General features: G+C 40.7%; 1 protein-coding gene across 1 annotated transcript in view; it reads left to right on the top strand.

Annotated features, from left to right (window-relative positions):
- Positions 1-27980, top strand: part of CCDC141 (coiled-coil domain containing 141) — a 145871-nt gene that overhangs the window by 102314 nt on the left and 15577 nt on the right. Inside the window, exons 14-23 of the mRNA XM_038751341.1 lie at positions 734-913; positions 1121-1246; positions 3191-3379; positions 6186-6365; positions 9051-9200; positions 16286-16426; positions 16796-16984; positions 19101-19284; positions 22852-22964; positions 26605-27479. Coding sequence (XP_038607269.1) covers positions 734-913; positions 1121-1246; positions 3191-3379; positions 6186-6365; positions 9051-9200; positions 16286-16426; positions 16796-16984; positions 19101-19284; positions 22852-22964; positions 26605-27479 — 2327 coding nt within the window. The remainder of the gene's footprint in view (positions 1-733; positions 914-1120; positions 1247-3190; positions 3380-6185; positions 6366-9050; positions 9201-16285; positions 16427-16795; positions 16985-19100; positions 19285-22851; positions 22965-26604; positions 27480-27980) is intronic.

Here is a 27980-nt window from a genome sequence, read left to right as displayed (position 1 = left end):
TATACACATATCATTAATAAAATAAAAAGAATAATATATACATATATACACAAGTGCTGTGGGGCATAACTAAATAGGTACATCAGTACTCAAGATGACTGAGGGGCTGATATGATGGGGAATTCCAATATTTAGTTGAGGAACATTGTTTAGAGGGGGTGGATTTTAGGAGGCCTTTGGAGGTAGTTGAAGTCTGGTAGATTTTGTGGGGGGCAGTTTGGAGGGGGTAGGATTTCCAGGCCTTGGGGATAACTTGAGCAAGGAGTTTGAAGTGGGCAAATCAAGAGATTGTAGGCTGCAAGCTCCTCTCTAGTCTGGAAGCTCCTTGGGGGCAAGGAACGTGACTACCAACTCTGTTACTTTGTATTCTCCCAAGTGCTTAGTACAGTGCTCTTCACACAGTAAGCCCTCGATAAATCCGATTGATTGAGAAAAGGTACATCCAAGAGATGGGCTTGGGAGCAACAAAGAGCCAAACGATGCTTGTTTCTAAAATAAGAAAATTTGAGGGATTTTGCCAATTATTGGGAAGTTTACACTCGGCATTAGCCGATGCAGAGTTGATGCCTTTCTTAAATGTTAGTAAATTTGGTATCGCACATTGGGAAAAAATGATTCTATGGGTTATGGATTGTTGCCAACTTGTACTTCCCAAGCACTTAGTACAGTGCTCTGCACACAGTAAGCGCTCAATAAATACGATTGAATGAATGAATGATTATGTATTCACCAGGCCAATGAGAATCTACTACTGAAGGCAAAAAACATCATACACCTTACGGAGAACACACTGGAAAACCTGAGACAAGAAAGGGAGAGACTTACCCATCTCTGGCTTTCATGGCAGCTTCATGTAAACCATACTAAGCCCGTTAAACAGCAATGTGGAGCCTTTAAAGAACATTTTAAAAAGGTAAGCAAACCCTGAAGAAAATCATCTGGACTAAGGTTTTGGTTCATTTTTTGTTTAAGAATCAGGGACTTTGAGGATATCATCCTGTTCAAATTCTTCCAACAGAAAAGCAGTGATGAAATCCAGTGTATGCCAGGTTTGAACTAAAATGTGTATTTTCCGTTTACTTCAAAGACCCTAAAGAGCATCATTTAATATTTATTTCAGACCACTCACAGTTTAAAACTCCTTCAGGAGGTGATTATGCCTGTGTTAGCACTTGACCTTGGAAGTAACCTTCAAACTCTGTTAGAGCTCCAGAAAAAATGCAAGCACCTGAAGCCTCAGGTTCAGGTGAGTAAAGAGATTGATGGATTTGTACGAGGGGTGTAGAAATGGAAAAGTAATCAGCCAGATGCAATTTGAATCATTTATTTCAGTAGATTGGCATATGACGGCAATTTTTACAAAATGCCTTTCATGTGTTTTTTAAAAAAAAATTCATTTTAAAAAACAAATTATCATTCTGATTTATTCTCATACACTTACATTGTATTTCTCTGTTTTTATGATACCATTATGTACATTTTTCCTTCATGGTTTTTTATTCAAAGTCGAAAGAGTTTAGTAGTGTGACTCAGTGGAAAGAGCACGGGCTTTGGAGTCAGAGGTCATGGGTTCACATCCCAGCTCTGCCAATTGTCAGCTGTGTGACTTTGGGCAAGTCACTTAACTTCTCTGTGCCTCAGTTACCTCATCTGTAAAATGGGGATTAAAACTGTGAGCACCCCCCCCCCCCCGGACAACCTGACCACCTTGTAACCTCCCCAGCGCTTAGAACTGTGCTTTGCACATAGTAAGCGCTTAACAAATACCATTATTGTTAGCAGCATATATGTCTTCTAGCAAATTACTCTTCTAGGAAATGTTGGCTGTTTTCCCTACTGATCCTTAGTAAGAATCAGTACTGATTTCTAGTAAGAAATCGGAGTTTTTCTTTGTTGTTATTTGGGATTTGATTCTGATGCTAGTTCTGGGCAGTACTGTAGCAGTGAGTGATCTTATATTTTATCATGTCATCTGTAATAGATCATTCATTCATTCAATCGTATTGATTGAGCGCTTACTGTGTGCAGAGCACTGTACTAAGCGCTTGGGAAGTACAAGTTGGCAACATATAGAGACGGTCCCTACCCAACAGCGGGTTCATTAGCGGCTTAGAACAGTGCTGTAGACACAATAAGCACTTACTAAGTACCACTGATACTTGCAGAGGATAATAGTAATAGTACTGTGTGTATTACGTTGTGTCTTTTATGTCATATTCTTCCAAGCTCTTAGTACAATGCTGTTGCACACAGTAAGGGCTCAGTCAATACAATCGACTAACTAGTAATAATAAGAAGTGAGAATAACGAGAAGCAGTGTGGCCGACTGGGAAAAGCATGGGCTTGGAAGTCAGAAGACCTGGGTTCAAATCCTAACTCTACCACTTTTCTGCTGTGTGACCCTAGGCAAGTTGCTTAACTTCTCTGCGCCTCACTTCCTTCATCTGCAAAATGGGGATTAAGACTGAGCCCTATGTAGGACACGAACTGTGTCCAACCAGATTGTCTTATGCCTACCCTAGAACCTAATATTTTAGTATTAGAATAATACTTTAGCACTATTTCATATTTTTAGTTTTAGTTGTTAAACCTTTATATCATTATTTAGTAGAGTTCGTTCATATACAAAGTAATACTGTGATAAAACACAGGCCTGGGGGTCAGAAGGTCATCCTGGCTCTTCCACATGTCTGCTGCGTGACCTTCTTGCACCTGTATATATGTACGTATGTTTGTACATATTTATTACTCTATATTACTTGTACATATCTATTCTGTTTATTTTAATTTGTTAATATGTTTGGTTTTGTTGTCTGTCTCCCCCTTCTAGACTGTGAGCCCACTGTTGGGTAGGGACCGTCTCTATATGTTGCCGACTTGTACTTCCCAAGCGCTTAATACAGTGCTCTGCACACAGTAAGCGCTCAATAAATACGATTGATTGATTGATTGATTGAATTCTTGCAAGTCACTTAACTTTTCTGTGTCTCTTACCCCATCTGTAAAAATGGGGATGAGTGTGAGCCCCATGTGGGAAAGGGACCGTGTCCAACCTGAATGACATGTATCTACCCCAGCCCTTAGAACCGCGCTTGGCACATAGTAAGCACTTAACAAGTACCATAATTATTATCATTAATAAGAACTTTCCTAAAAGTTGGGTTAATTTATCCCGTGTTTGATTGGGTAGCAACTACATGCTGAGGTTCAATATGCAGTTAAAGCATCAGAACTGCTACACCTCAAAGGCATCCCTGGGAAAGAGAAATCTGAGAAATTGAAGGAGATGACTCAGCTTTATCAGAAGGTGGAAGAGAAAATGAAAAATTATGAGACTATTCTCAACAAGACGGTCCAGTTCCATCATGCCAAGGAAGAAGTAAGTGGTGAAACATTTTTCCCTGCAGACTTTTGATTGAACCCAGAGGGTTAAAGCATTAGTATTAATGCATTTACAGGTATATTCTGGTGCTGACCTTCTCACTGTATCTCCTTCTCGCCTGCTGCGTCGACTCCTGGATCGCGTCTTACCTCTGGCCTGGAATGCCCTCCCTCCTCACATCCGCCAAACTATCACACTTCCCCTCTTCAGAGCCCTGCTGAAAGCGCACATTCTCCAGGAGGCCTTCCTAGATTAAGCCCCCCTTTTCCCGTGCTCCTCCTCCCCTCCCCATCTCCCTGACTCCCTCCCTCTACTCTATCCCTCTCCCCACCTCACAGCACTCGTGTATATAATGATGGTATTTGTTAAGCGCTTACTATGTGCAAAGCACTGTTCTAAGCGCTGGGATAGATACAAGGTTATCAGATTGTCCCACATGGGACTCACAGTCTTAGTCCCCATTTTACAGATGAGGTAACTGAGGCCCAGAGAAGTTAAGTGACTTGCCCAAAGTCACACAGCTGACAAGTGGCAGAGCTGGGATTCGTACCCATGACCTCTGACTCAAAAGCCCGAGCTCTTTCCACTAAGCCATGCTGCTCTTATATATGTGCATATATCATCATCATCATCATCATCAATCGTATTTATTGAGCGCTTACTATGTGCAGAGCACTGTACTAAGCGCTTGGGAAGTACAAATTGGCAACATATAGAGACAGTCCCTACCCAACAGTGGGCTCACAGTCTGAAAGGGGGAGACAGAGAACAAACCAAACATACTAACAAAATAAAATAAATAGAATAGATATGTACAAGTAAGATAAATAAATAAATAAATAAATAGAGTAATAAATATGTACAAACATATATACATATATACATATGTACATATATATGTACATATTTATTATTCTATTTATTTTATTAATGATATGCATATATTTATAATTTTATTTATTTATATTGATGCTATTGATGCCTTTTCACCTGTTTTGATGTCTGTCTCCCCCCTTCTTGACTGCGAGCCAGTTGTTGGGTCGGAATTATATTTTCCAAGCGCTTGGTACAGTGCTCTGCACATAGAAAGCACTCAACAACTTGTACTTCCCAAGCGCTTAGTACAGTGCTCTGCACACAGTAAGCGCTCAATAAATACGATTGAATGAATGAATGAATGAGTATGATTGAATGAATGACTGAATATATTGAAACTTGCTCTAAAAAAGCTTCCCAGATTAGCCAGATAGTAATTAGCCTATTGTATTGTACTCTCCCAAGCACTTAGTAACTGTGTCCATCCCTCAAGACCCTCTGCTGGCTTCCTGGGCCCCCCTGCATCAAGCAAAAACTCCTCCCATTTGGCTTCAATAATTACCATTGATTGATTGAACTAGAAGAAATCAGCTGAAGGGGAATTGGAAAGACAGTTCACATTAATGGGACTCGATTTCTTCCTCTTATTGTGATACATCATAACTGACATTAATGAGTGGAAGAACGATTGCAGAAATATTGATTGGTTGGTCAAAAGACATGGTGCTTTGGTAATCATCTGCATGGACATCATCATGAGAGGCAGCGTGGCGTAGTGGAAAGAGCCCGGACTTGGGCGTCAGAGGTCGTGGGTTCTAATCCCGGCTCCATCACTTGTCAGTTGTGTGACTTTGGGCAAGTCACTTCACTTCTCTGTCCCTCAGTTATCTCATCTGTAAAATGGGAATGAAGACTGTGAGCCCCATGTGGGACAACCTGATTACCCTGTATCTACTCCAGAGCTTAGAACAGTGCTTGGCACATAGTAAGCACTTAACAAAAACCATCATTATTATTATTATTATCAACCTTATTGATTCAGTATCTTCCATGTGTAGAACAGTATATTAGAGTTGGTGAGAGGGCAATCAGAAGAAATATAAGACACCAGCCTGGCCCTTAAGGAGCTTACACTCATAGGCTTATTTGTTTTGTTTTGTTTTTTAACCCAACCTAAAGATTGCTCAGAAAAATGAGAAGCAGTGTGATATAGAATAAGGACCTGAGTTCTAGTCCTGGCTCCGCCACTTGTCTGCTGTGTGACCTTGGGCAAATCAGCAGTCACTTCACTTCTCTATGCCTCAGTTACCTCATCTGAAAATGGGGATTAAGACTGTGTCCAACCTGATTAACTTGTAGCTATCCCAATGCTTGATACATTGCCTGGTCCATAGTAAGGGCTTAACAAATATCATTTTCAAAGTGTATGTGTGTGTATATATATATTACACTCATAGGCTTATTTGTTTTGTTTTGTTTTTTAACCCAACCTAAAGATTGCTCAGAAAAACGAGAAGCAGTGTGATATAGAATAAGGACCTGAGTTCTAGTCCTGGCTCTGCCACTTGTCTGCTGTGTGACCTTGGGCAAATCAGCAGTCCCTTCACTTCTCTATGCCTCAGTTATCTCATCTGAAAATGGGGATAATATATATATATATATATTAGTGAAAAGAGCACATTCCTTAGAGTCTTGGGTTCAAATTCTGTTTCTGCTACTTGCCTATTTTGTGACCTTGGGCAAGTAGCTTAGCTTCTCTGTACCTCAGTTTCCTCATCTGTAAAATAGTGATAAAATATGCGTTCTTTCCCCCGTCCCCCCAATGGGAACCCCATGTGGGACAGGGTCTGTGTCAAACCTGATTATCTTCTCTCTATCCTAGTGCTTTGTACAATGGCTAGTGCATAGTCGGTGCTTAACAAGTACCCCAGTTGGTATTAAACTTGGATATGAAATAAAAGCTAACTCTGAATGCAATGCCTTCCAGCTAGAAAATCTCATCAGATTAAGTGAACTAGAGTTTTCTGAACCATTTGGAGAGTCTGAAGATGTTTACAATGCCAAAGCTCATCTCAGTCGTTCCCAGGAGAGACAATCACATATAAGACACCTGTATCAACTGGCCTTGACCTTGGGAATGGAGATCATTTCAGAAGTTCAGCGCCCTGTGAGTAGTGATACAAAGAACAATCATTGCTAAATAAGTCTATCTAAATAGGTATATCTATGGGTTTTGCTAAATAGATACATCTTGAATTTACGGGAAGGTACTGTGTCTGCTAATTCTGTGGTATTGTATTCTCCCAAGTCCTTAGTACAGTGTTCTGCACATAGTAAGTGCTCTATAAATATCATTGATTGTTTGATTGATTAAAAGGAGTCCAGCCTATTGCCCAACCTAACACAATACGGAATTAAGCTAGGTTTACTTTACTTTAGAAATTCTTTCATACCGCACTGTAGCAATTCATCCAGAGAAGAAAAAACTAAATAAAATACCTTTTTGAAATATTTCAACTTCTTTTACTTTTTCAAAAGTGGTTTTGTGTCTTAAAGGGAATTCTATTTGAAAACTATTCATCTGTTAACTTTAGAGCCTTGGGTAAACCACGAATTTAATCACAGCCTTCTCAGAGCCTGCTGGTCTACTTTATGCTCATTATGATTGAATTGGAAGACCTTAAAGAGAGGAAAGAAACCAAGGATTACCCAATCATTTTGCCAATCTATCATATTTTCCTACATCAAACAGCAGATTCCAATTTAGGAAATGTGATTCTTTTTCCTCCTTAAATTTATAATTTGAAGAAGACTGTGTTTCTTTGATATGCTCAGTATGACTAAAATCACCATGAGCTGATTTTGTAATTTACTCCAAGGCTCTCACTGTCTTTTATAACGAAACCTTACGGTCCGGTGTCTGGGGATCAGATGATGCTGGTTATTTTTTTAAAAAAAACACATCACCAGCAAACTGTCCTTGATCCTCAGTGCTTCATGATATTGTACCTTCAGAAACTCCAGAAATCTTTGAGAAGAATGGAAATCTTTGAGAGGAATGTAGTGCTTACATTCAGAAGGCTCTTGGATTTTCAGATACGGGGTAATCTCCTTTGAAATTATAATTAGAGGTAGAGTACTGTTTGCTAAGCACATCATAAAAGGGAAAACCTGGCATACTGAAGTGACCGATTCAAGGGAGGTGATGCAGTTCATTGTTTAGCTGGGCTGAAGTGGTTTGCTAATCATATAAAGAGAGTATCTACCTGTAAAAGAGGACTCAAACATTGTAAACATAATGGGTCAATCAACTAAAATTGACCATTGTAAGGAGGAAATACACAGTGCCAATTAGTAAATTGGCCAAGTGTTGTGTAGCATAACCAGGAGGTAAATAGAAACCCAGAACAATATAATGCAGTCATATTGCACAGAAAATCAATAGAGAAGTAGGGTGGCCTAGTGGAAAGAGCCCGAGCCCGGGAGTCAGAGAACCTGGGTCTTAATCTAAGTTCTTCCACTTGTCTGCCGAGTGACCTTGGATAAGCCACTTAACTTTTCTGTGCCTCTGTTACCTCATCTGCGAATTGGAGATTAAGACCTTTATATGGGACAGGGACTGTGTCCAACCTAATTACCTTGTATAATAATGATGGTATTTGTTAAGCGCTTACTATGTGCCAAGCACTTTTCTAAGCACTGGGGGGATATAAGGTGATCAGGTTGTCCCACGTGGGGCTCACAGTCTCAATCCTCATTTTCCAGATGAGGTAACTGAGGCACAGAGAAGTTAAGTGGCTTGACCAGTGCCACACAGCTGACAAGTGGCAGAGTCAGAATTCGAACCCATGACTTCAGACTCCCAAGCCCATGCTCTTTGCACTGAGCCATGCTGCTTCTCTCTACCCCAGCGCTTAGTACAGTGCCTGGCACTGAGCCCCCTCCTTCCTCTCCCTCTCCTCCCCATCCCCCCGCCTTACCTCCTTCCCCTCCCCACAACACCTGTATATATGTTTTTACATATTTATTACCCTATTTTACTTGTACATATTTACTATTCTATTTATTTTATTTTGTTAATATGTTTTGTTTTGTTGTCTGTCTCCCCCTTCTAGACTGTGAGCCCGCTGTTGGGTAGGGACTGTCTCTCTATGTTGCCAACTTGTACTTCCCAAGCGCTTAGTACAGTGCTCTGCACACAGTAAGCACTCAATAAATACAATTGAATGAATGAATGGCACATCGTGAGCACTTAAATATCTTTTAAAATAATCGATGGATTCTAGGGATTCTATCCAGTTTCATGAAAAAAATGCATAGTGAGAGAATATCCTCTTAGGAAAGTATATTTTGTTAATGATATGATTTTTTAAAATGACGGAAAGCTTAGCTTTACACAAATAACACAATTATTCTTGAATCTATATCCTTTACAGAGCCTGCGGTGATTCTGAAATCTCTGTTGAGATCAAAGATGTGTGCAGAATGAATATGAGGCTAAGCTAACAAATCAGTATTGAGTAACTCAAGTTTTTAAACACCTCTTATGCTTTGAGAACTATAGATTTGAGTCTGAAGTATACTAAGCAATTTAGGGGGTTGGATCTGCTGAATAAATGATTACATTGGGAAGCTTCCTGGTTGGAAAAATACCAGTTAGAATTTTCCACAAGGGGAAAATGTTTTTTCAATGGAAGTACAGTATTACAATAGGTTTAAGATTATCAAAAGACTGTCATGTTTGTAAAATCAATAAATAATGCTATTTATGCATTTCAGATTCCAAGAGGAAACCAGACTTCTCTCACTGCAGTTTTATCCTTTCCTCTTTATCATTTTCTTTCATTTGTAGAATTGCTCTAATGTTTCTGCAAAGACTCTTCAGCAGCAACTCGAAAAACTTGAAAGCGACCGTCTGAACTGGCATTCCAAAGCTGATAAGTATGAGGAGAAACTGTCACACAACTTCCAATACTGTACAACCAGGGAAGAGATAAATGAGGTCTGTTGGAAATAATTGATATACCTAGAGCCACCCTGGGTGTTAAAGCATGTTTTCTATTTGATATGTCCTTCAAACTGGCATCTCTAGTATTCTGCATGGTATTTTTTACTTAGATCAGCCCTTAATTCACCTAGTAGAATGGGTTGACTAAAAACATAACTATCGGTCAGTGCTGCTTCACTCAGATATTGGTGGGGAAAGGGTCAGACTGGGCACCTTCAAATCTATCTCAAGAATTGTGGTATTTGGTAAGTGCTTACTATGTGCTAAGCACTGTATTAAGTACCAGGGTATATCAAGGTAATTAGACCCTACATAGGGTTCACAGCCTAAGTACTAGGGAGCACAGGGCTTGAATCCCCATTTTACAGATGAGGGAACTGAGGCACAGAGAAGTTCATTCATGCATTCAGTCATATTTATTGAGCGCTTATTGTGTGCAGATCACTGTACTAAGCGATTGGGAGAGTACTATTTGTCAGAGCTCACAGAGCAGGTAAGTGGTGGAGCTCTTTCCACTAGGCTACACAGCTTCCATTAGTGGTACTGTCTTAGAGTAGTTTAAGGATCTAGGTGGTTGTCTCAAGGCAGCAGAATGTACTAAGAGTCCTGGCACATTAATGGTGCCAAATGCTATTTATTGCAAGATCTATAAAAGCAGAAACTTTTAATCAATCATTGGTAATTTTTGAGTACTTACTTTGTGCATAGCATTGAACTGAATGCTTAGGAGAGCGCAGCATAGCAGAGTTTGTTGATAGGTTCCCTATCCCCAAGGAACTTACAGTCTAATACAAACGTTCGTTGAAGTAACTGAATAATTGAATGTATAAATAAAGACACTTAGGCACGTGAATGATGGGGATGAGAATAAGATACAAAAGTGCTAACCTTGCAGGATAATGTTAAACAGAAAATTGACGACGAGTAAGAAATAATAATAATAATGGTATTTGTTAAGTGCTTACTATGTGCCAGACTCTGTATTAAGCCCTGGGGTGGCTGCAAGCACTGTACTACAAGCTTAGTACAGTGCTCTGCACACAGTAAGCGCTCAATAAATACGATTGATTGATTGATTACAAGCAAATCGGGTTGGACACAGTCCCTGTCCCCACATGGGGCTCACGGTCTCAATCCCCATTTTCCAGATTTGGTAACTGAGGCCCAGAGTTGTGAAGTGACTTGCAGGTCACATAGCATACAAGTGGCAGAGCCAGAATTAGAACCCATGACCACTAACTTTCAAGCCAATGCTCTGTCCACTATGCCATGCTGCTTCCCGTAAATAAGAAAAGAATCATCCGAAAATAGCAATCAGTAATAGTTCCAACAAATAATAATAGTAATAATAATAATAACTATTATTATTATGGTATTTGTTAAGCACTTATTATGTGCCAGGCACTGTACCAAGCGCTGCAATTAATGGGCACTTCTCGGAGAAGTCAACAATGTGATTATACCAAGAAGACATAGCCCAGATTTGTTGGGTGAAAATGATACAGATGTTGAAAAAAACTATTTGCAGGAAAGCAAGAAACGGCTCAATAAAATCCTCCAGAAAAATGATAGTCTTCATGCACACCAAGCTAAAACATGTGTTAGCAGGATGGAATGCCATCGCCGAAAAGATCCAGGGTGATGTGAGCTATAAGGGGAACATTTAGGAGCCGATGGCAGTGTGTCATCAAGCAGTAGCAGCAGGGGAAGGTACATTGTAACAAGAGGAGGTGAGATACAGCAGCAGGTGAAAGAGGCAGATATGATCATCAGATCCCTGGAATTCCATCTGCTGTATCCCACCTCTTGTGATCTCAGAGACGGCTCTCCGGATGGTGCAAGTAGAGAAGAAATGGAAGAAAGGAAAAGTGAAGGCAAGGAAGAGTGAGGTTAGAATTCTCAGGGGAGCCCAAATCCGGAGGAAATAATGTTGACACTGTAAACCATAAACTGAAGAAATTAAAAGATAAATGGGAACCAGAAGTTTTTTTAATCAACAGTGTATGTACACTGGAGTTCCAATACCGTGGACATGCTTTTGTTTTTTCCAAGGCATGTTTATACCACTTATCTCATTTTTTTCCTCACAAGATCCTGGTGAGGTCAGAAGAGAAAGATTTCTATCCCTATTATGCAGCTGAGGAAACTGAGGCACAGAGAAGACTGGTGGCAGAGTGGGGACTAGAACTCAGGATTCCTGGGGTGGACTGAAGGCAGGTTCACTTATTATTTTTAGATGGAATTTGAACAGATTTACATAAAGGTCAGATGTGGATCCTGTATTCACTGTTGCTTCCTCCTCAAAGCAAAAAAACAATTTTAGAATGTCAAATGGTCAGTAGTGAACCTAAGGTTCAGATTTACCCTGGGATCAGCATCGGAGCAGAGAAAGAAAAGCTGCTAAAGAGTCGCAAATATGGTTTACTGTGGCTCTTTCTTTCTCACTACCTACAAAGTAACTGCTGTGCAAACTACAGTCAGCCCATTGGGCTTTCAAACGTAATGGAAAAATAATTGTAAGATTATATTTCCAGTGCCCTTAGCATAAATAATGGATAGATGTTTTGCTTTCTGTTTGGAAATGCAAAGTACAGGCAAATGGGTAAATTCCGTGTTGGCCATAATATTTGACATTTGGGCACTATTATTTTCTTCAGACTTAGAATACTTAAAAACATTAAGCAAAGTAAAAAGCGTTTTATCATCATTATTTTGTACAGAACCAAAAATACACTGGCTCTGAATAAAACAGGAAGTCAGGTGTCCTTCCCATTGGGGCAACCATTTTATTCTGCCAAACACAGTACTTAATACGAGCCATGTGGACTGTGTACAAGGCACTGAAAATGACAAAAACAACGTTTTAAAATTAGACAGGCTCAACTGAGAGGGGCCAGGCATTCACTGGCAAAGCATTTTTGACTTTGAAGATCAATTTGATGGGATGTTTTTGCTTCTTATAGACATCAAACACTTAAAGAAGCTAATCTGTCTCCTGTAGTCATGAACAGTAGTCATACAATTCTAAAATTGCCAAATAACTTTTGTAAAGATAATAATAATAATAATTGTGGTATTTGTTAAGCACTTACTTTGTGCCAGGCACTGTTTTAAGCACTGGGGTGGATACAAGCAAATTGGGTTGGACACAGTCCCTGTTCCACGTGGGCTTACAGTCTCAATCCCCATTTTACAGGTGAGGTAACTGAGGCCCAGAGAAGTGAAGTGACTTGTCCAAAGTCACACAGCAGATGAGTGGCAAAGCCAGAAATAGAACCCATGACCTTCTGATCTCAGGCCTGTGCTCTATCCACTAAGTCATGCTGCTTCTCTGATTTTATTTGCTGGAAAACTCAGTTCTCTGGCTGCCAAATTTCATCCCAGTACATGATTTTATGTGTATTATTTTCATTTCAAAGTAAGATACATTTCCTTGCAAAAATTTTGAGGGGCCTTGTGTGTGTTTTCTGCCTAGCGATCTGTTTTATTTGGTACATTTCAAAGGCCATATGTACACATTTGCATTTGATTTTATTAAACTGAAATAGAGGGAAGATGCAGTTATTCACTCTTACTCTTGTAAATTTGGAAATGTAATGAGTATTGAACTGTAGGTTTTCTCCTGACACTGAAAAAAACATCTTCACAATTACATGTTAATGGAATTTATAAACTATAACAGGGTAATGATTGCCTCATAGAACTAAAGTTAATGTCTTTGAAAGAGAATCGAAGTGAAAAAGAAATTAGCTTAGGCATCCATATATTCAAAATATGTTTTTCAAGCTAAAAATGACCAAGTCTTGGACTCTGAAACAGTTTTGTTAGTGAGAGTTGTTTACTGGAAGGCAAACCAAAAGGCACAGACTCAGAATGTTTGCTGGGACTATGAAAATATTTGAAATAATGTTGCAAGGAAGCAGCGTGGCTCAGTGGAAAGAGCACGGGTTTTGGAGTCAGAAGCCATGGGTGCAAATTCTGGCTCTGTCATTTGTCAGCTGTGTGACTTTGGGCAAGTCACTTCACTTCTCTGGGCCTCAGTTCCCCCATATGTAAAATGGGGATGAAGACTGTGAGCCCCTTGTGGGAAAACCTGATTACCTTGTATCTACCCCAGTGCTTAGAACAGTGCTTTGCACATAGTAAGTGCTTAACAAATACCAACATTATTATTATTATTATTTAGGATCCTCAACAGGATAAACCTTTCTCATCCATTTTTTATCTGTCCTACTTTGGAAACTCAACATTTTAAATAGAAGGCTTTGCTTTACTGAGGTGCAATTTAACTATTTTAAAAATTGCAATGGTCTGAAGACACACTGACATTAACGTCCAGTAGCCTTTTTCCTTGTAAAAGAATGTATTTTTCTACCTTAGCTGCCCTGCTATACCAAGCAACATTAGACACCTTAGCAGGTAATTGCCATTAGAGTCCAAGCTCTGCTGAATTGCAAACTTCACTAGATTCAAGCCCCTTGAGGACAGGGATCTTGTCTCTATTGAATTACAATCTATTACAAGTCCCTCTGGATTGCAAGATCTCGTGGACAGTTGCAAGCTCTTAGTGCAGTGCTCTGCACACGATCAGTGCTCAGTTATTTGATTGATTGATTGATTGATTGACTGTACTACCTTTATAGACTTAGACTGTTTCTAACTTTAGTTGGCCTGTCAGCAGTGAAGAATGGTGGGAGACGCCAGAAGCCAACTGCTAAACTAGAACCCGTGAGCTGGAGGTACGAAGTGATAAAAACCAGCATTGTGGCCATATTCAGCAGAGAGAAAATGAAGTACAACGGTGGCTCTTATACTAAGGAGCTGTAATTTTCTTGATTAGGGGTTTAGTACAGTGTTGTGCACAAAGAAAGCACTCAATAACCATGATTAATTGATTGAATGTCCCAAACGTCAACCTGCCCCTCAGCTTGACTTTTCTGCCTTCTTCCCGACATCCCCAGTGCCAGCTTGTTCCTTTCAAATCCCCTTTTCGGTTTGATAAAGAAACTCTCTCCACTGGTTTTCAGTATCTCTTTCCCGAATCATTTCCTTTGCCAGCTAGAGAGATCACTGAAGCAAGCCAGGCCAAAGGAAAAGGCTGGCAAGTTTGATACCCCTTTCTCTTGATTCCCGCAAGAAAATTACATCCCCTTAGTGTAAGAGCTACCGTTGTGCTTCATTTACTCTCTGCTGAATATGGCCACAATGCTGGTTTTTATCACTTCCTACCTCCAGCTCACGGGTTCTAGTTTAGCAGTTGGCTTCAGGCGTCTCCCACCATTCTCTACTGCTGACAGGCCAACTAAAGTTAGAAACAGCTGCCTGAATAATGCCCCCATGAGCAAATAACTACGGCATTGAGTTCCGCTAAATGAGCATTCTAAACTTTTGTAGAGTCCACGGGGCAAAGTTTTTATGCTGTGTTTAGGAGTGAAGAAGTGCTTAGTGAGACAGAGACATCTCAGTGGACAGGGTCGGAGTCTACTTGTCACCTGTGTACTCTTTCCCAGCACTTACTATTGTGCTGCACACACCATGTGCTTAATAAATACCATTACTACTACTACTAATGAGGTGCAGTGGGATTTTTAAAGCTGTGGATATCAGAGAGACCTATTCCATACCTGGTTGACTAGCCCATTTCCTCTGGTATCCTTGATAGTTCCAAGTTAGGGATAGGGAGTGGCCCAAAATTTGAATTGCTTTTCCCTTGGGCGAAGAGAGATAACAGCTGCCGACCTTTAACATACGAGCTCTCTTGCATGAAACAAGGAGATCTCTTTTCACATAGCCTGGCTGCCACGAAAACACACCCCTCTCCTTATAAATCATCTCCAGTGTAGAAGCTTAAACTGTGAAGTAAACAAAAATCAACTCATAGTCATCCTTAATTAGCCCTGAAGGTTTATCTGATTTAGGTTTTTCAATTTGATCCATTTGAAACAAAAGATTTATGGCCAACACAAGCATTTTCCCTATCAAAATTCAGGGCTCAAGTGGATTTGTTCTTTTTTTGAAGAGGGTCAAGCAGTTTTAAGTAATTGGAAATGAATGGTATAGACTGAAGGCAGTGTTCTGGGTTTTGTTGAATTGTTTCTTTAGTCAGTGCCTTTTACCACAAAACAATGCATTATTTAATCGACACGCTATTGATATAGTTTAAGAAATAAAATTATGTCCATTAGTAGCATATTATACATAGATATTGTAAGCATAGTTGCAGAAAAGGGGGAACTAACCACCTTTGGGAAGCCCATTAAGTCATGAGTTCTAATTCCGGCCATGCCACTTGTCTGCTGCATGACCTTGCTCTGCGTACAGTAAGCGCTCAATAAATACGATTGAATGAATGAATGAATGACGTTGGGCAAGTCACTTCACTTCTCTGTGCCTCAGTTATCTCATCTGTTTAATGGGAATTGAGACTGTGAGCCCCATGTGGGTCAGGGACTTTGTCCAACCCGATTTGCTTATATCTACCCCAGCATTTCAAACAGTGCCTGGCACGTAGTAAGCACTTAACAAATACCATAATTATTATTGTTATTATTATGTCCTCGATGCACTTGGGAATTTGTTAGATGAAAATGGGTATGCTTGGAACTGATTTCTGGCCACTCAGTCCTCAAAGGGAATGAAGCTACATTGCTTCTCCTTTCACACACTTCAACAGCTCTGTTTCCAAGCTAAATCCTCCAGCTCTTTCATTTTTCAAAGCATTATTTCATTGCATATTCCATTTTGTCTTCACAACATTCCTGTCAGGTAGAGGCAGGTATTATTATTATTCCCACTTTATAGGTGAGGAAACTGAGGCCCAGAGAGGTTGTGATCTGCACAAGACTGCATAGCAGACTAGTGGAAGAGGTGGAATTTGACTCAATTCCCAACCCCATATACTTCCCACTAAACCCAGCACGTTATTATTATTCAGCATTGCGTAGTTGCAAAATTACTTGCTTAAAAACAGTTCAGCATATGTATAGTTGCTTCAACTGCTTTAAAAATATTGGGAAAACATTTTTTCGGTTTTTCTACTGTTTTGATAAGTTTCTCCTCTTACTCCTGTTAAACTGCAGCTCAGAGAGTCATTCAAAGACATCAAAAAGAAGTTTAACAACTTGAAATTTAATTACTCTAAGAAAACAGAAAAGGCTCGGAATATGAAAGTTCTAAAAAACCACATTCAACAAGTTGATATGTATGTTGAAAAAATGCAGGTAAGATGAAAACACACTGGCTGTCATTTTTCAATAGCTGCATGCTTTTCCTTTAAAGTACAGACTATTTAGCATTGGTCATATTTATGGGGCAAAGCTGAAATGAAAGGGCCTGCAGTAATTTAGTCCATTTTTATGGTTCTCAAGTTAAATGTACACTACCTGTCTTCACGATAAAAAATGTGACTCTGAAAACAATCAGCAGAAGAAATATTCTTGTGGACTTATATCTGCATTAACAGTGAGTTGAAAATACCCAAAGAAGGCATCCCTAGTTTTTCCCAGCTTTTTCAGTAGTTTCTCCCTTAATCCATCCTTCTTGATCTTACTTACCACAACTGAATATAAAAGGATTTTAATGTTTTTCAGGCTCTGAAGAAGAAGATGGAGAACATCACGAGTAAAATCTCCAATTCTTTAGTAAGATGTTCTAAAGTGTGCATCCTCTTGGAGTCCGTAAATGAATTGCAGAAACAAGTGGGTGAATTTGGCCGAGGCGTAGAGGAATACAAGAAGAATTTAGATATGACGGAGCAGCTTCAGGAGATGATGGAAGAGGTATAGCCTTAATACGGAAGCTCATTCTGCTACTCAGATTAGGATGGATGAGAGTAGGAGGTCCATATTCTAGAGTTCATAGTCAAAGCTCACAGACACTTTTTTATGGTATCTGTTAAGCGCTTACTATGTGCCAGACACTGTACCAAGCTATGGTCTAAATACAATCTAGTCAGGTTGGACACAGTCCATGTTCCACCTGGGGCTCACAGTCTTAATCCCCACTTTACAAATGAGGAAACTGAAGTCCAGAGAAGTGAAGTGACTTGCCCAAGGTAACAGCAGACAGATGGTACATCCAGAATTAGAACCCAGATCCTTCTGACTCCCAGGATCATGCTCTTTCCACTAGGCCACTCAGCTTCTCTTTTAAAATCACTTTTTAAATACGGGCATGACCTAGTCCTTAGAATCACGGTAGATGGCCAATCGGGATAATTCAGGTTCCATTTTGGATTTCCTGGCCACAATATTAGACCTGTTTGCCATCCAGGCCAAATTAATTTTTCACTTGTAGCATCACTGTCATTTAATATGGAAAGTGAAGTAACCCTTTGCATTATTTTAAATTTAAATAAAATCAGTGTCGACTCTGATTAAAGAGCTATTGAGTTTAGTCAAGGATGGCAGTGATAAGTTTCTATAAATGAACATGCTATAATGCCTCCTCACATCTCAAGAGGGTTTCTGATAAACCATCATAATAGAGAGACATGCCCCGCTTAGCTTCAGAACAGTCTCTCCTGTCTTCATTTTTTCTTTAGGTATTTGACATTCATTTCTCACAAATATTAAACTATGATTTACCAAGACCATTTTTCTCTAAACTTCATTCCCCTAAAGATGCTCACTTCTAGAAGGTTGGTTTGGACCCCCACAGTTAAATCAGAATAATTGACATTTTTTATTCTATAATTTAATTTCTAGGTGCTGTTAAAAAGTGCACCATTCAGAGAAGATTTTAATCCTCATGGAGTTATATTCACTTTTGCAAGTTGCTGACTTGTAGTTAAAATACTTTGTCATTTGTATTTTTCTTACGCTGTGCCTCTGTAGAGGAGAGAGACTTATATTTCATTTAAATGATGGTAGAAAGATTTTTGCTCTGCCATGTAGGCAAACTATTAATAAACACTTACATAAATCCTTAAGATTCTTTGTAAAAGGATGTCCCACAACTTTGGCATTTTTTGCTTATAGTGCACTTAAATGTGTGACATTAACATTGCTAAAACTTCTCCTCCTTCTTCATGTAAATTGGTTGATAGATATACGGCAGCCCAATGGAGTTTATTTAAAACCTTTCTCTTTACAGTCTTTCTTTTCCCTATCTCTCACCCTTGAAAGTGCTTCTGGTCTGTGTCTGACACATTCCTTTCATCACCGTTATTTATTTTTAGCAATGAATTGTGTTTGAATTCTCTATTGTCCTCTGAAAATATGACTGTATCTCTTCTGAATGATAGGGCAAAATACCTTTAAAATCATCTACTTTTTTTGTCCAGAAGCTAAGCACTATCTTTATAAGAGAATTCATTTAACTGCTTACTAGAGATTCAGTTTGACAGGGCTTCCTATATGCCTGTTGCAAGATTTCAGTTTTACTTGGTTTTTGCATTGGTCTACAATTTTAAAGAAGCAATGTAGCCTAGTGGAAAAAGCATGGGCTTTCAGAGGACCTGGGTTCTGACCCCTGCTCTGCCACTTGCCTGCTGTGTGACTTTGGGCAAGTCACTTAGCGTCTCTGTGCCTCAGTTTCCTCATCTGTAAAATGGGAATTCAATACCTGTTCTCCTCCCTTAGATTGGGAGCCCTATATGGGAAAGAGACAGTATCCAGCCTGATTATCTTGTTTTTTCCCCAGTACTTAATACAGCATTTGACACACAGTAAATAGTGAAGAAACACCACAGTTAGTTGTATTTATTGAGCACTTACTATGTTCAGAGCACTGTACTAAGTGCTTGGGAGAGTACAGTATGACCATACTACAGAGTCAGTTGACACATTCACTGCCCACGATGTGTTTACTGCCTAGAGGATTATATTGTAATTTATAATAGCAATTATTTTTTTTCAGCACTGTTTAAATCTCCTTCTTCCCCATTTCACTTAGTGTCAATTCTGGTATGACGAAGCAAGCGCTACCGTTGTTAGAGTCGGGAAATACTCTGTGGAGTGCAAGACCCAAGAAGCTGTAGAAATCCTCTCCAAGCAGTTCAGCAAGTTTATAACGCCTACAGTCCCGCAGCAAGAAGAAAGGATCCAGGAGATCACTGATCTTGCTCAACGCTTATATGGTGAGCCCTCTTTGGAAGTAGCTAGTGATGAACTGTTGAATGACTTACAGATGCCTCTCATCTTGCAGAGGACGTGGCGACTTCAAGCCTTCAGGCTTCCTCATTGTGTTGAGTTGTTCTGAGAAAAGGTGAAAGCGAAGAGCTAGCATCACACAAAAGCAGTGGGTAATAGTGCACGGAAAAATCCTGCAAACCTCAGCCACAATCTGCTAGCTTCCATCCATTTTATTTTAACCTCTTTCATTCAATTGTATTTATTGAGCGCTTACTGTATGCAGAGCACTGTACTAAGCACTTGGGAAGTACAAGTTGGCAACATATAGTGACGGTCCCTACCCAAAAACAGGCACACAGTCTCCTCACACACCTCCTGGATTTCTGCCGTGTATTCTGAGGAAGCTCTTAGTCTGTAAAACTAGATAAATGCAGGAAACGACAGTTATGAAAGAGGCAGCATTCTGGGCCAGACCCAATGAAAAAGTCAAACATAGCTTTTTAATCAATCAATCAATCAATTGTATTTATTGAGCGCTTACTATGTGCAGAGCACTGTACTAAGCGCTTGGGAAGTACAAATTGGCATCACATAGAGACAGTCCCTACCCAACAGTGGGCTCACAGTCTAAAAGTTCCCAAGTTCCTAAATCTACTGAAATAGAATGAGTCTTGGAGTCAGAAGATCTGATTTCTAGTCTGGACTCTGATACTGGTCTGTTGAATGACCTAAGGCAAGTTACTTCACCTCTCTATGGTTCAGTTTCCTCCCTTGTAAAATAGGGATAATAATAATTGTGGTGTTTGTTAAGTGGTTATTATGTATCAAGCCCTGTACAAGGCTATTGGAATAGATACAAGGTAATAATCATTCATTCAATCATATTTATTGAGTGCTTACTGTGTGCAGAGCACTGTACTAAGCGCTTGGGAAGTACAAGTTGGTAACATATAAAGACGGTCCCCACCCAACAACGGGCTCACAGTCTAGAAGATAATCCCACATGGAGCTCGCAATCTAAGTAGAAGCTAATAATTGGAAGTTTATTTTCAGTACACATTCAGCAGTGTGGCTCAGTGGAAAGAGCCTGGGCTTTGGAGTCCGAGGTCATGGGTTCAGAGCCCGGCTCCGCCAACTGTCAGCTGTGTGACTTTGGGCAAGTCACTTTACTTCTCTGGGCCTCAGTTACCTCATCTGGAAAATGGGGATTGAAACTGTGAGCCCCCTGTGGGACAACCTGATCACCTTGTAACCTCCCCAGCGCTTAGAACAGTGCTTTGCACATAGTAAGTGCTTAACAAATACCATCATTATTATTATTATTATTATAGGGTGCCTGGAAATTGATGGTGAGCCTGGGAATGGACATAATAATAAATAATACTCATAAATAAAAAATGGGTATTGAATCCCCAGCTTGCAGATGAGGGAACTGAGGTACAGAGAAGATGAGTGACTTTTCCAAGCTCATCCAACAGACAAGTGGATTAGAACCCAGGTCCTTTGACTCCCAGGCTTCTGCTCTTTCCACTAGACCACACTGCTTCTCTATATTTCTGATACTTTCCATATATCTAATAATACCTACCTTAGCATGGCTCAGTGGAAAGAGCCCGGGCTTTGGAGTCAGAGGTCATGGGTTCAAATCCTGGCTCTGCCAATTGTCAGCTGTGTGACTTTGGGCAAGTCACTTCACTTCTCTGGGCCCCAGTTACCTCATCTGTAAAATGGGGATTAAGACTGTGAGCCCACCATGGGACAACCTGATCACCTTGTAACCTCCCCAGCACTTAGAACAGTGCTTTGCACACAGTAAGCGCTTAAGAAATACCATCATTATTATTATTATTCAGAGGGATGTAGTGCAAATAAAGTGATAAAATTGTTGTGAAAATTCTTTGGACAAAATTAAAATGCTCTACAAATTCAAGGTGTTGTTATCCATATGGTAAATCAACCCCACTAATCCCTATGGTGTATCATTTTCAAAATTTTCTGGCCATTTGTGTCAACTTGTTGGTTGAGGCCAATTACCTTCTTGACTGAGGCCAAGGTAGTTATTATTATGATACTTGTCAAGCACTTTCTAGGTGCCAAGCACTGTTCTAAACACTGGGGTAGATACAAATTAATCTGGTTGGACACGGTCCCTGTCCCACAAAGGGATCACAGTCTTAATCCACATTTTACAGATGAGTTAACTGAGGCACAGAGAAATGAAATAATTGTGCTCCTCCAATTTTTGCCATCTCTTCTTTCCAGTCATTTTGGGGAAGAATAATCGTGGCAAAACATTGTCCTTTCTTCTCCACTTCCTGACTTTGGAAGAGAGTTGTCTCCCAGAGGAGTCTTACCTCAGGTGATAGCTTTTCTTTTAAAATGCTTACCAGACAGTGACTCTTTCTCTTCCTAGAGAAGTAACAGAGCCTAGTAGAAAGAGCACAGGCCTGAGAGTCAGGAGACTTTCTCTGCCACTTGCCTGCTGTGTGACCTTGGGCAAGTCACTTAATCAATCAAAAGGCTCTCAGTGCCTCGGTTTCCTCATCTGTAAAATGGAGATTAATTACCTGGTCTCCTTTCCCCTCTAGATTGTTAACTAATACTGGGCTGGGAATGTGTCTGTTGTATTGTTATATTGTACTCTCCCAATTGCTTAGTACAGTGCTCTGCACACAGCAAATGCTCAAGAAATAATATTGACCTACTGACTGACTCCCCTCTAGTCTCTGAGCCCTGAGTGGAAAAGCACCTGTATAGGATTATCTTGTATCTACCCCAGCACAAAGTACAGTGCTTGGAACATAGAAAGCACTGAACAGATACCACTATTGCTATTATTATTATTTTTAGTATCATTAGTTGATCTACCCATGAGACTGAATGAGTTTATTCTGGGAATTCCCTGATTCCATTCCTAAGAGACAAAGAGAAATTCCCGTTGACTAAGATAATGCAAGCTGAGTAGGTGTCAGTGCAAGGTCACTGCAGAGTGATTTTTTTTTAAATGATATTTGTGCCAAGCACCGTACTAAGTGCTGGGGTAAATACAAGATAATCAGGTTGGATCCAGGCCCTGTCCCATGTGGGGCTCTCAGTCTCAGTCCCCATTTTACGGAAGAGGGAACTGAGATCTAGGCTCTCTCCAGATTCCCAAGAACTCTTTCATTTGGAACCTGACTGAAAATGAAAGCTGGCTGACCCTAAGGACTCCCTGAGTTCCTGTAGATGACACTTACCTAGCTGTCCAATATTAATTCACTGAGCTCTATGGCAATTCATAAGGAAGAGGCATATACTTTGAAAACAAAGTCAGTCAATAGCAAGCCAGGTTCCCTTAAGGTGCTAAAGTAGCACCCTGAGATTAAGGCAGAGATTTAATGCAATTCTTTCTGGCCACTGGGGCACAGAACCCACATAACATGCCTTGAGATTAGACAGCATATTTGTGCTATCACAGCGCAAAGACAGTAAAAACATAATGAACAAGCCTCAAAAGATGGAAACTATTACTCCTAAATGTGGCCTTTACTGTGCTTCTTTCTAGAGGTATTTTGCTTTCTCCCCAAATACAGGTATTGAAGATGGTCAGAAGTATGTTGAGAAAATAAAGGCGAAACACAAAGAAGTGCTCGAATCTGTTACTGAATTATGTCGTTCCTTAACGGAACTTGGAGAGAAGCTGAAGGTAATTTCTCCTTCTCAGAAAATATGTATCTTTTCTTAGATGAATAAAATGTGTTGATTATTGTCTGAGTTGAAGATGCTCTCATGGAAATTCTCAAGGGAAATAATGTGCATAGTTGGCTCACAGCTTTCCAGAATCATTATCTGGGGAACTCCCATAATTCTTTTCCACCATATTAAAAAAAATATTGCTAAGAATGAGAGCTGAACAAAATTACATTGCCATGTTTATCTTTTCACATGTCAGATGGTACCAAAGTATTTTCCATTTTAAATAACCATGGCCCATTTTGTATTTTTTAAGGTATTCTTGTATTTCTTATTTCACATTGGGAATATCCTTTTTTTGCCTCCTTATGGACTCAGAGAACACTGCTGTTCGGATACAGCAAGACAGAATAGCCTAGTGGAAAGAGCTACCCATAAGAGACTGGATGAGTGTGTCCTGGGAATTCCCTGATTTCATTCCTAAGAGATGAAGTGCAAAATCTTCCTTCTCTCCTCTTCTGTGTCAGCAGTGCCATTGTCACAGTGAAACTGGCCTCGTAGATTTTTGAGGTCACGCCCAGTCTTACTCATCCCACATCTCTGACGAGATCCGAAATGGTGGCTTTCTGTTCCATTACTTCTTTGAAACCTGTGTGCTCTCTGTTCCCATACCTCCTAAAATCTCTAACCCCTGTTTACCCGCACACTCAAAATATGGAGCTAACACTTCCATGCTTCTCTAACAAGAAAATAAACAAGAAAAGAAAAGTGGACAAGAGTTCCTCAAGGAAATGACATTTTTCATTTGTCTTCTCTGAGTAGGAGATGACGATAACACCTTGTGAATTATGGTCCTGTGCTTCGGAAATAGAGAAAGGGTGAGCAGGATTTCAGTAGTTAGGAAGAAGGTCCGTGACTAGAGTGTGGCCCTAAAAATAGAAATTGTGTCTGTTTATGCCACTGAGGGGGCATGCGTGCTCACTAGCCTTGCAGTGGCAACTGCCTTCTCCCACCTCAGGGTTCAGCCCCCTGAGTTCCTGACTTGCCTTCAGCAGGCCATGCTACCTGGGATATGGCCTTATAAAGCAACCTTATGATGCTTGTCTGTGAGTAAGGAGAATAAGGAATGATCTTTGTAACATCCCATAATGTCTTCCTGGAATTATCAGGAGAGAGAAAGGACTAGCTTAGCCTTAAAACAGATGTAAACAGTGTGGAAAAAAAGAGTCATCGTTCCCACTTGAAGCACATCCTAATCGAGAACGGGATGTTTAATGTGTGTGCGGAACATGGAATATAAGCATGCTCTAAATGAAAAGGTATAGGGGGTCATAGATATTTGTTATCTGCAGTCTCTTGTTATAGCACAAACTGAATTTCAAGCACTTGGGAGGGGAAGGTAATCGCAAAGGTCAAAGAAATGTGATCCTTGACAAGCAACATGAATCTAGGGCATGCCTTTCCTGAAAGAGACCAGAGGGAAGAGTTTTCATTCTGCTCTCTGGCCACTCTTTCTCAATCTCTTTTGGGGGTTCCTCTTCTGCAGCTCATCCCATAACTTGGGGGTAGTCCTCAATGTTCTGGGTTCTCTACACTCACCCCCTTGGAAGGCTCATCTGCTCCGATGGCTTCAGCCACTATCTCTACATTGATGACTCCCAAATTGATCTTGCTATTCCTCAACCTGTCCCCCATCTCCAATTTTACATTTCCTCTTGCCTTCAAGACAATCTCCTTATGGTTTTTCTGTCTATTACCAGAAGCTTATTTTCCCTCCCAAGTCTTCTCCGGCTAACTTTCCTATTTTCCTTTTTCTGAGACCTGAGCGTTATCCAGGATTCTTTACTCTGTTTCAACTCTCCCGTCAGTCTGTTGCTAATTCCTGTCAGTTTTTCCTCTGCAACTTTTCCCTATCTCCTTTTCTCTACATGTAAATGGACATCACCCTGAGCTAGGTATTCCTTTATATTCCAGCTTTATTGTTGTATCATCCTCTGGCTCCTTCCCACTCCAGTATGCGCTTTACTTTGCTGCTCAGATCGATTTTCTAAAATGGCATTCTGCACACGTCTTGTCACTCCTCAAAAGCAGCCAGTGACTACCCATTCATCTTCATGTCAAGTAGAAACTCCTGACCCTGGGTTTTAAGGCACCACATCAACTTTGCCTCTTATCTATTCACTTCCTTCTCTTACTATAGCAGACCGAACACTCTCCCTTCCTCCCAAACTTTCCCCTTGGTGCCTCATCCTTGACCTCCCATCTACAATCCCTGCTTCATGCCTTTCTTCCTGCTAGAACTCCCTCACCTTCATATCTTCCATTCCCAGCTCTCCCCATATTCAAAACTCTTCTGAAATTCCCCCTTTTAATTTTTCTTCTCCCCAGGTTACATCTTCTCTATCACCTCAGTGCTTTTCCACCACCTTGTACATTAGCACTCACTTACTTTTCCACATGTCAATTTATACACTGTTGGAGCATTCCCTCCCCTTTATGTTTATGATTTTATCTGACAAGTATTCTGTAAATGTTTTTTCTGTCTTCCCAGCTAGATTATAAACTCATGGGCAGGTATTATATCTTCTTCTCCTACTGTCTTCTGCCAAGTGTTTAGTACACTATTCAATCAAGAGAAGCAGTGTGGCTCAGTGGAAAGAGCGTGGGCTTTGGAGTCAGAGGTCATGGGTTCAAATCCAGGCTCCACCAATTGCCAGCTGCATGACTTTGGGCAAGTCACTTAACTTCTCGGTGCCTCAGTTCCCTCATCTGTAGAATTGTAGATGAAGACTGTGAGCCCCACATGGGGACAACCTGATCACCTTGTAACCTCCCCAGTGCTTAGAACAGTGCTTTGCACATAGTAAGCGCTTAATAAATGCCATCAAAAACAATCAATCATGATTTGTGATGGATTGATCTATTGTTTGGAGAGCAGATGAGGTGGAAAGCAAGGGGAAGCAATCATGGAGAGGGCCAGGAGAATGGGGGTGATAAGTCCATCTGGACTTTACTTCATTGGACCAAAAATCCTTTTTGAGTCAAATCAGATTTTCTTCAAACACACTGTAGGGCTTGGTGCAGATGAATAATTAGTAATTAATAACTAGTAATTTATTTATATTAATGTTCATATCCCCCTCTAGACTGTAAGGTCACTGTGGATAGGTCATATTCTACCAACTCTTACAGTGTACTCTCCAAGTACTTAGTACAGTGCTCTGCACACAGTAAGTGCTCAATAAATATGATTGACTGATTGAGTCAGGTTATTCATATTGAGTCCAGCCAACTATCCAACCAGCGTTTTTGAGTTTTCCTGAGTCATGGCTGTTTTCAAGGGCTGCCTCCAAGCCCTCTGCAGTGTCAGCTCGAATAAGAGTTTCGTCTGGGTCCCTGCTGTCTGGGTTTAAAACCGTTTTGATATTTTTAACCAGCTGCACTACCTCCCTTTAGTCTTACCAAGTCACTCTGCCAACCCTCAGCCCATTCGAACACTGGCAATGGAATCGAGTGATACCAAGGGCATCAGTGATGCCAGAGACACCCAACCCACTGATGAATTCTCAGAGGTCCCCTAGAACGGCAGTAGTGTGATTGTTGGCTAAAGATACTTGACAAAGCAACTCAAGGATTTTTGTTCCTTTTCCTAGGAGCCAAAGAAAGTGGCAGACATCCCTGGTGTTGGTGAAGGTTTGCTTTCCCTGGATGTAGATCTGTCATCTTCTGCCCAAGAGGAGAGCATTCACACCCTGCCCCTCTCAGAAGAAACTCCCTCCGGGGAGGAATATGAATGCATATCACCTGACGACGTCTCTCTGCCTCCTCTTCCTACATCTCCTGAATCAAACCCCATGCAGGGAGAAGGGGAAATTGAGGGATCGCCCTCCTCTAATCCTCACAGTCTGCATGTCTGTTCCTCCAGCTTGCAAATGCAGATCAATGCTGGCAGCCAAACAGCAAGGAATGAACCCAATCTCTCAATACCCGCTGCTTCTGCCTATCCTTCGGATGGCGGCAGGGAAACCGTTTCGACTCAGTTTGAGCGGCTCCCGTGCCTTGCTGCAGAACATTTCCCCAAATTCAAAGCAGGATGTCACTTTACATCACTGGAATTACTGGAAACCAGCAGTGCCTCTGGCGCAATAAAGGCGAAACCTTCAGCTAGCATGATGAGTGAAGTGCATGAGACGTATACGCAGCGATGCCATCAAGTTCACACAAGCATGAGTGAAACCCAAGAACGATTGCATGATAATAATAACTCTACTAAAACCCAAGATAGGCCGCATGCGTCCCCACGTGCATTCCCCGGTCTCGGGTTTCGAGCAGACCCCACCAGAAGTCACCAGAACCAGATGGTCAGCCCTGGAGAGATTAAAAGTGCTTCAGAAAAGAACAGCCTAGTCAGTCTTTCTGGCCGGGCGCCTAACTTCTCCAAAACCCTGTCTAACGCAACTGTCACGGAAGGGTCTCCCGTCACTTTGGAAGTTGAAGTTACAGGATTTCCAGAGCCTACACTGACATGGTGGGTAGCTTATAATGAGAAAAAGTAAATAGAAATAAATCACTTTGCTGAAACTATAATTCAGGGGACACTAATGGGCAGTCATTTGGGCTGAAAAATGGCCACATTGCTCCTCATGCCTGCATGGTTCTTTCTAGCATATAACCCCAACTTTCTGGCACCATCTCTCTTGCCAATGACGAGGCTGCTAGAACATTTCAGAGAATCCATCGCATCAGTCCTTTCTTAACAAAACTGAAAAAGCTAAATAAAATTTTTTCATGTTCTTTTTCCGTGGAACATTCCATACCTCCAAATAATTTTTGTTGTGAGTTTCCTCTTTTAGAGTCGACTGTCTAGGTCTGACTAGTTTGGAACTATTTCCTACTATCCATCTGCTTTCCAAATGGTGGATGTTTGATTTACCATTTAAAGCACAGGGGAAAAAATGCAAACAGTGGCATTTGCTCCCCCATATTTTTTCCCTTGCCTCACAATGAAGCACCAACACATTTTCTCCTA

Source organism: Tachyglossus aculeatus, chromosome 9 (genome assembly GCF_015852505.1).
Source record: "Tachyglossus aculeatus isolate mTacAcu1 chromosome 9, mTacAcu1.pri, whole genome shotgun sequence".
Taxonomy (NCBI): domain Eukaryota; kingdom Metazoa; phylum Chordata; class Mammalia; order Monotremata; family Tachyglossidae; genus Tachyglossus; species Tachyglossus aculeatus.
Note: the sequence above shows the minus strand (reverse complement) of the source record. Positions and strands in the feature narration are given on the sequence as shown.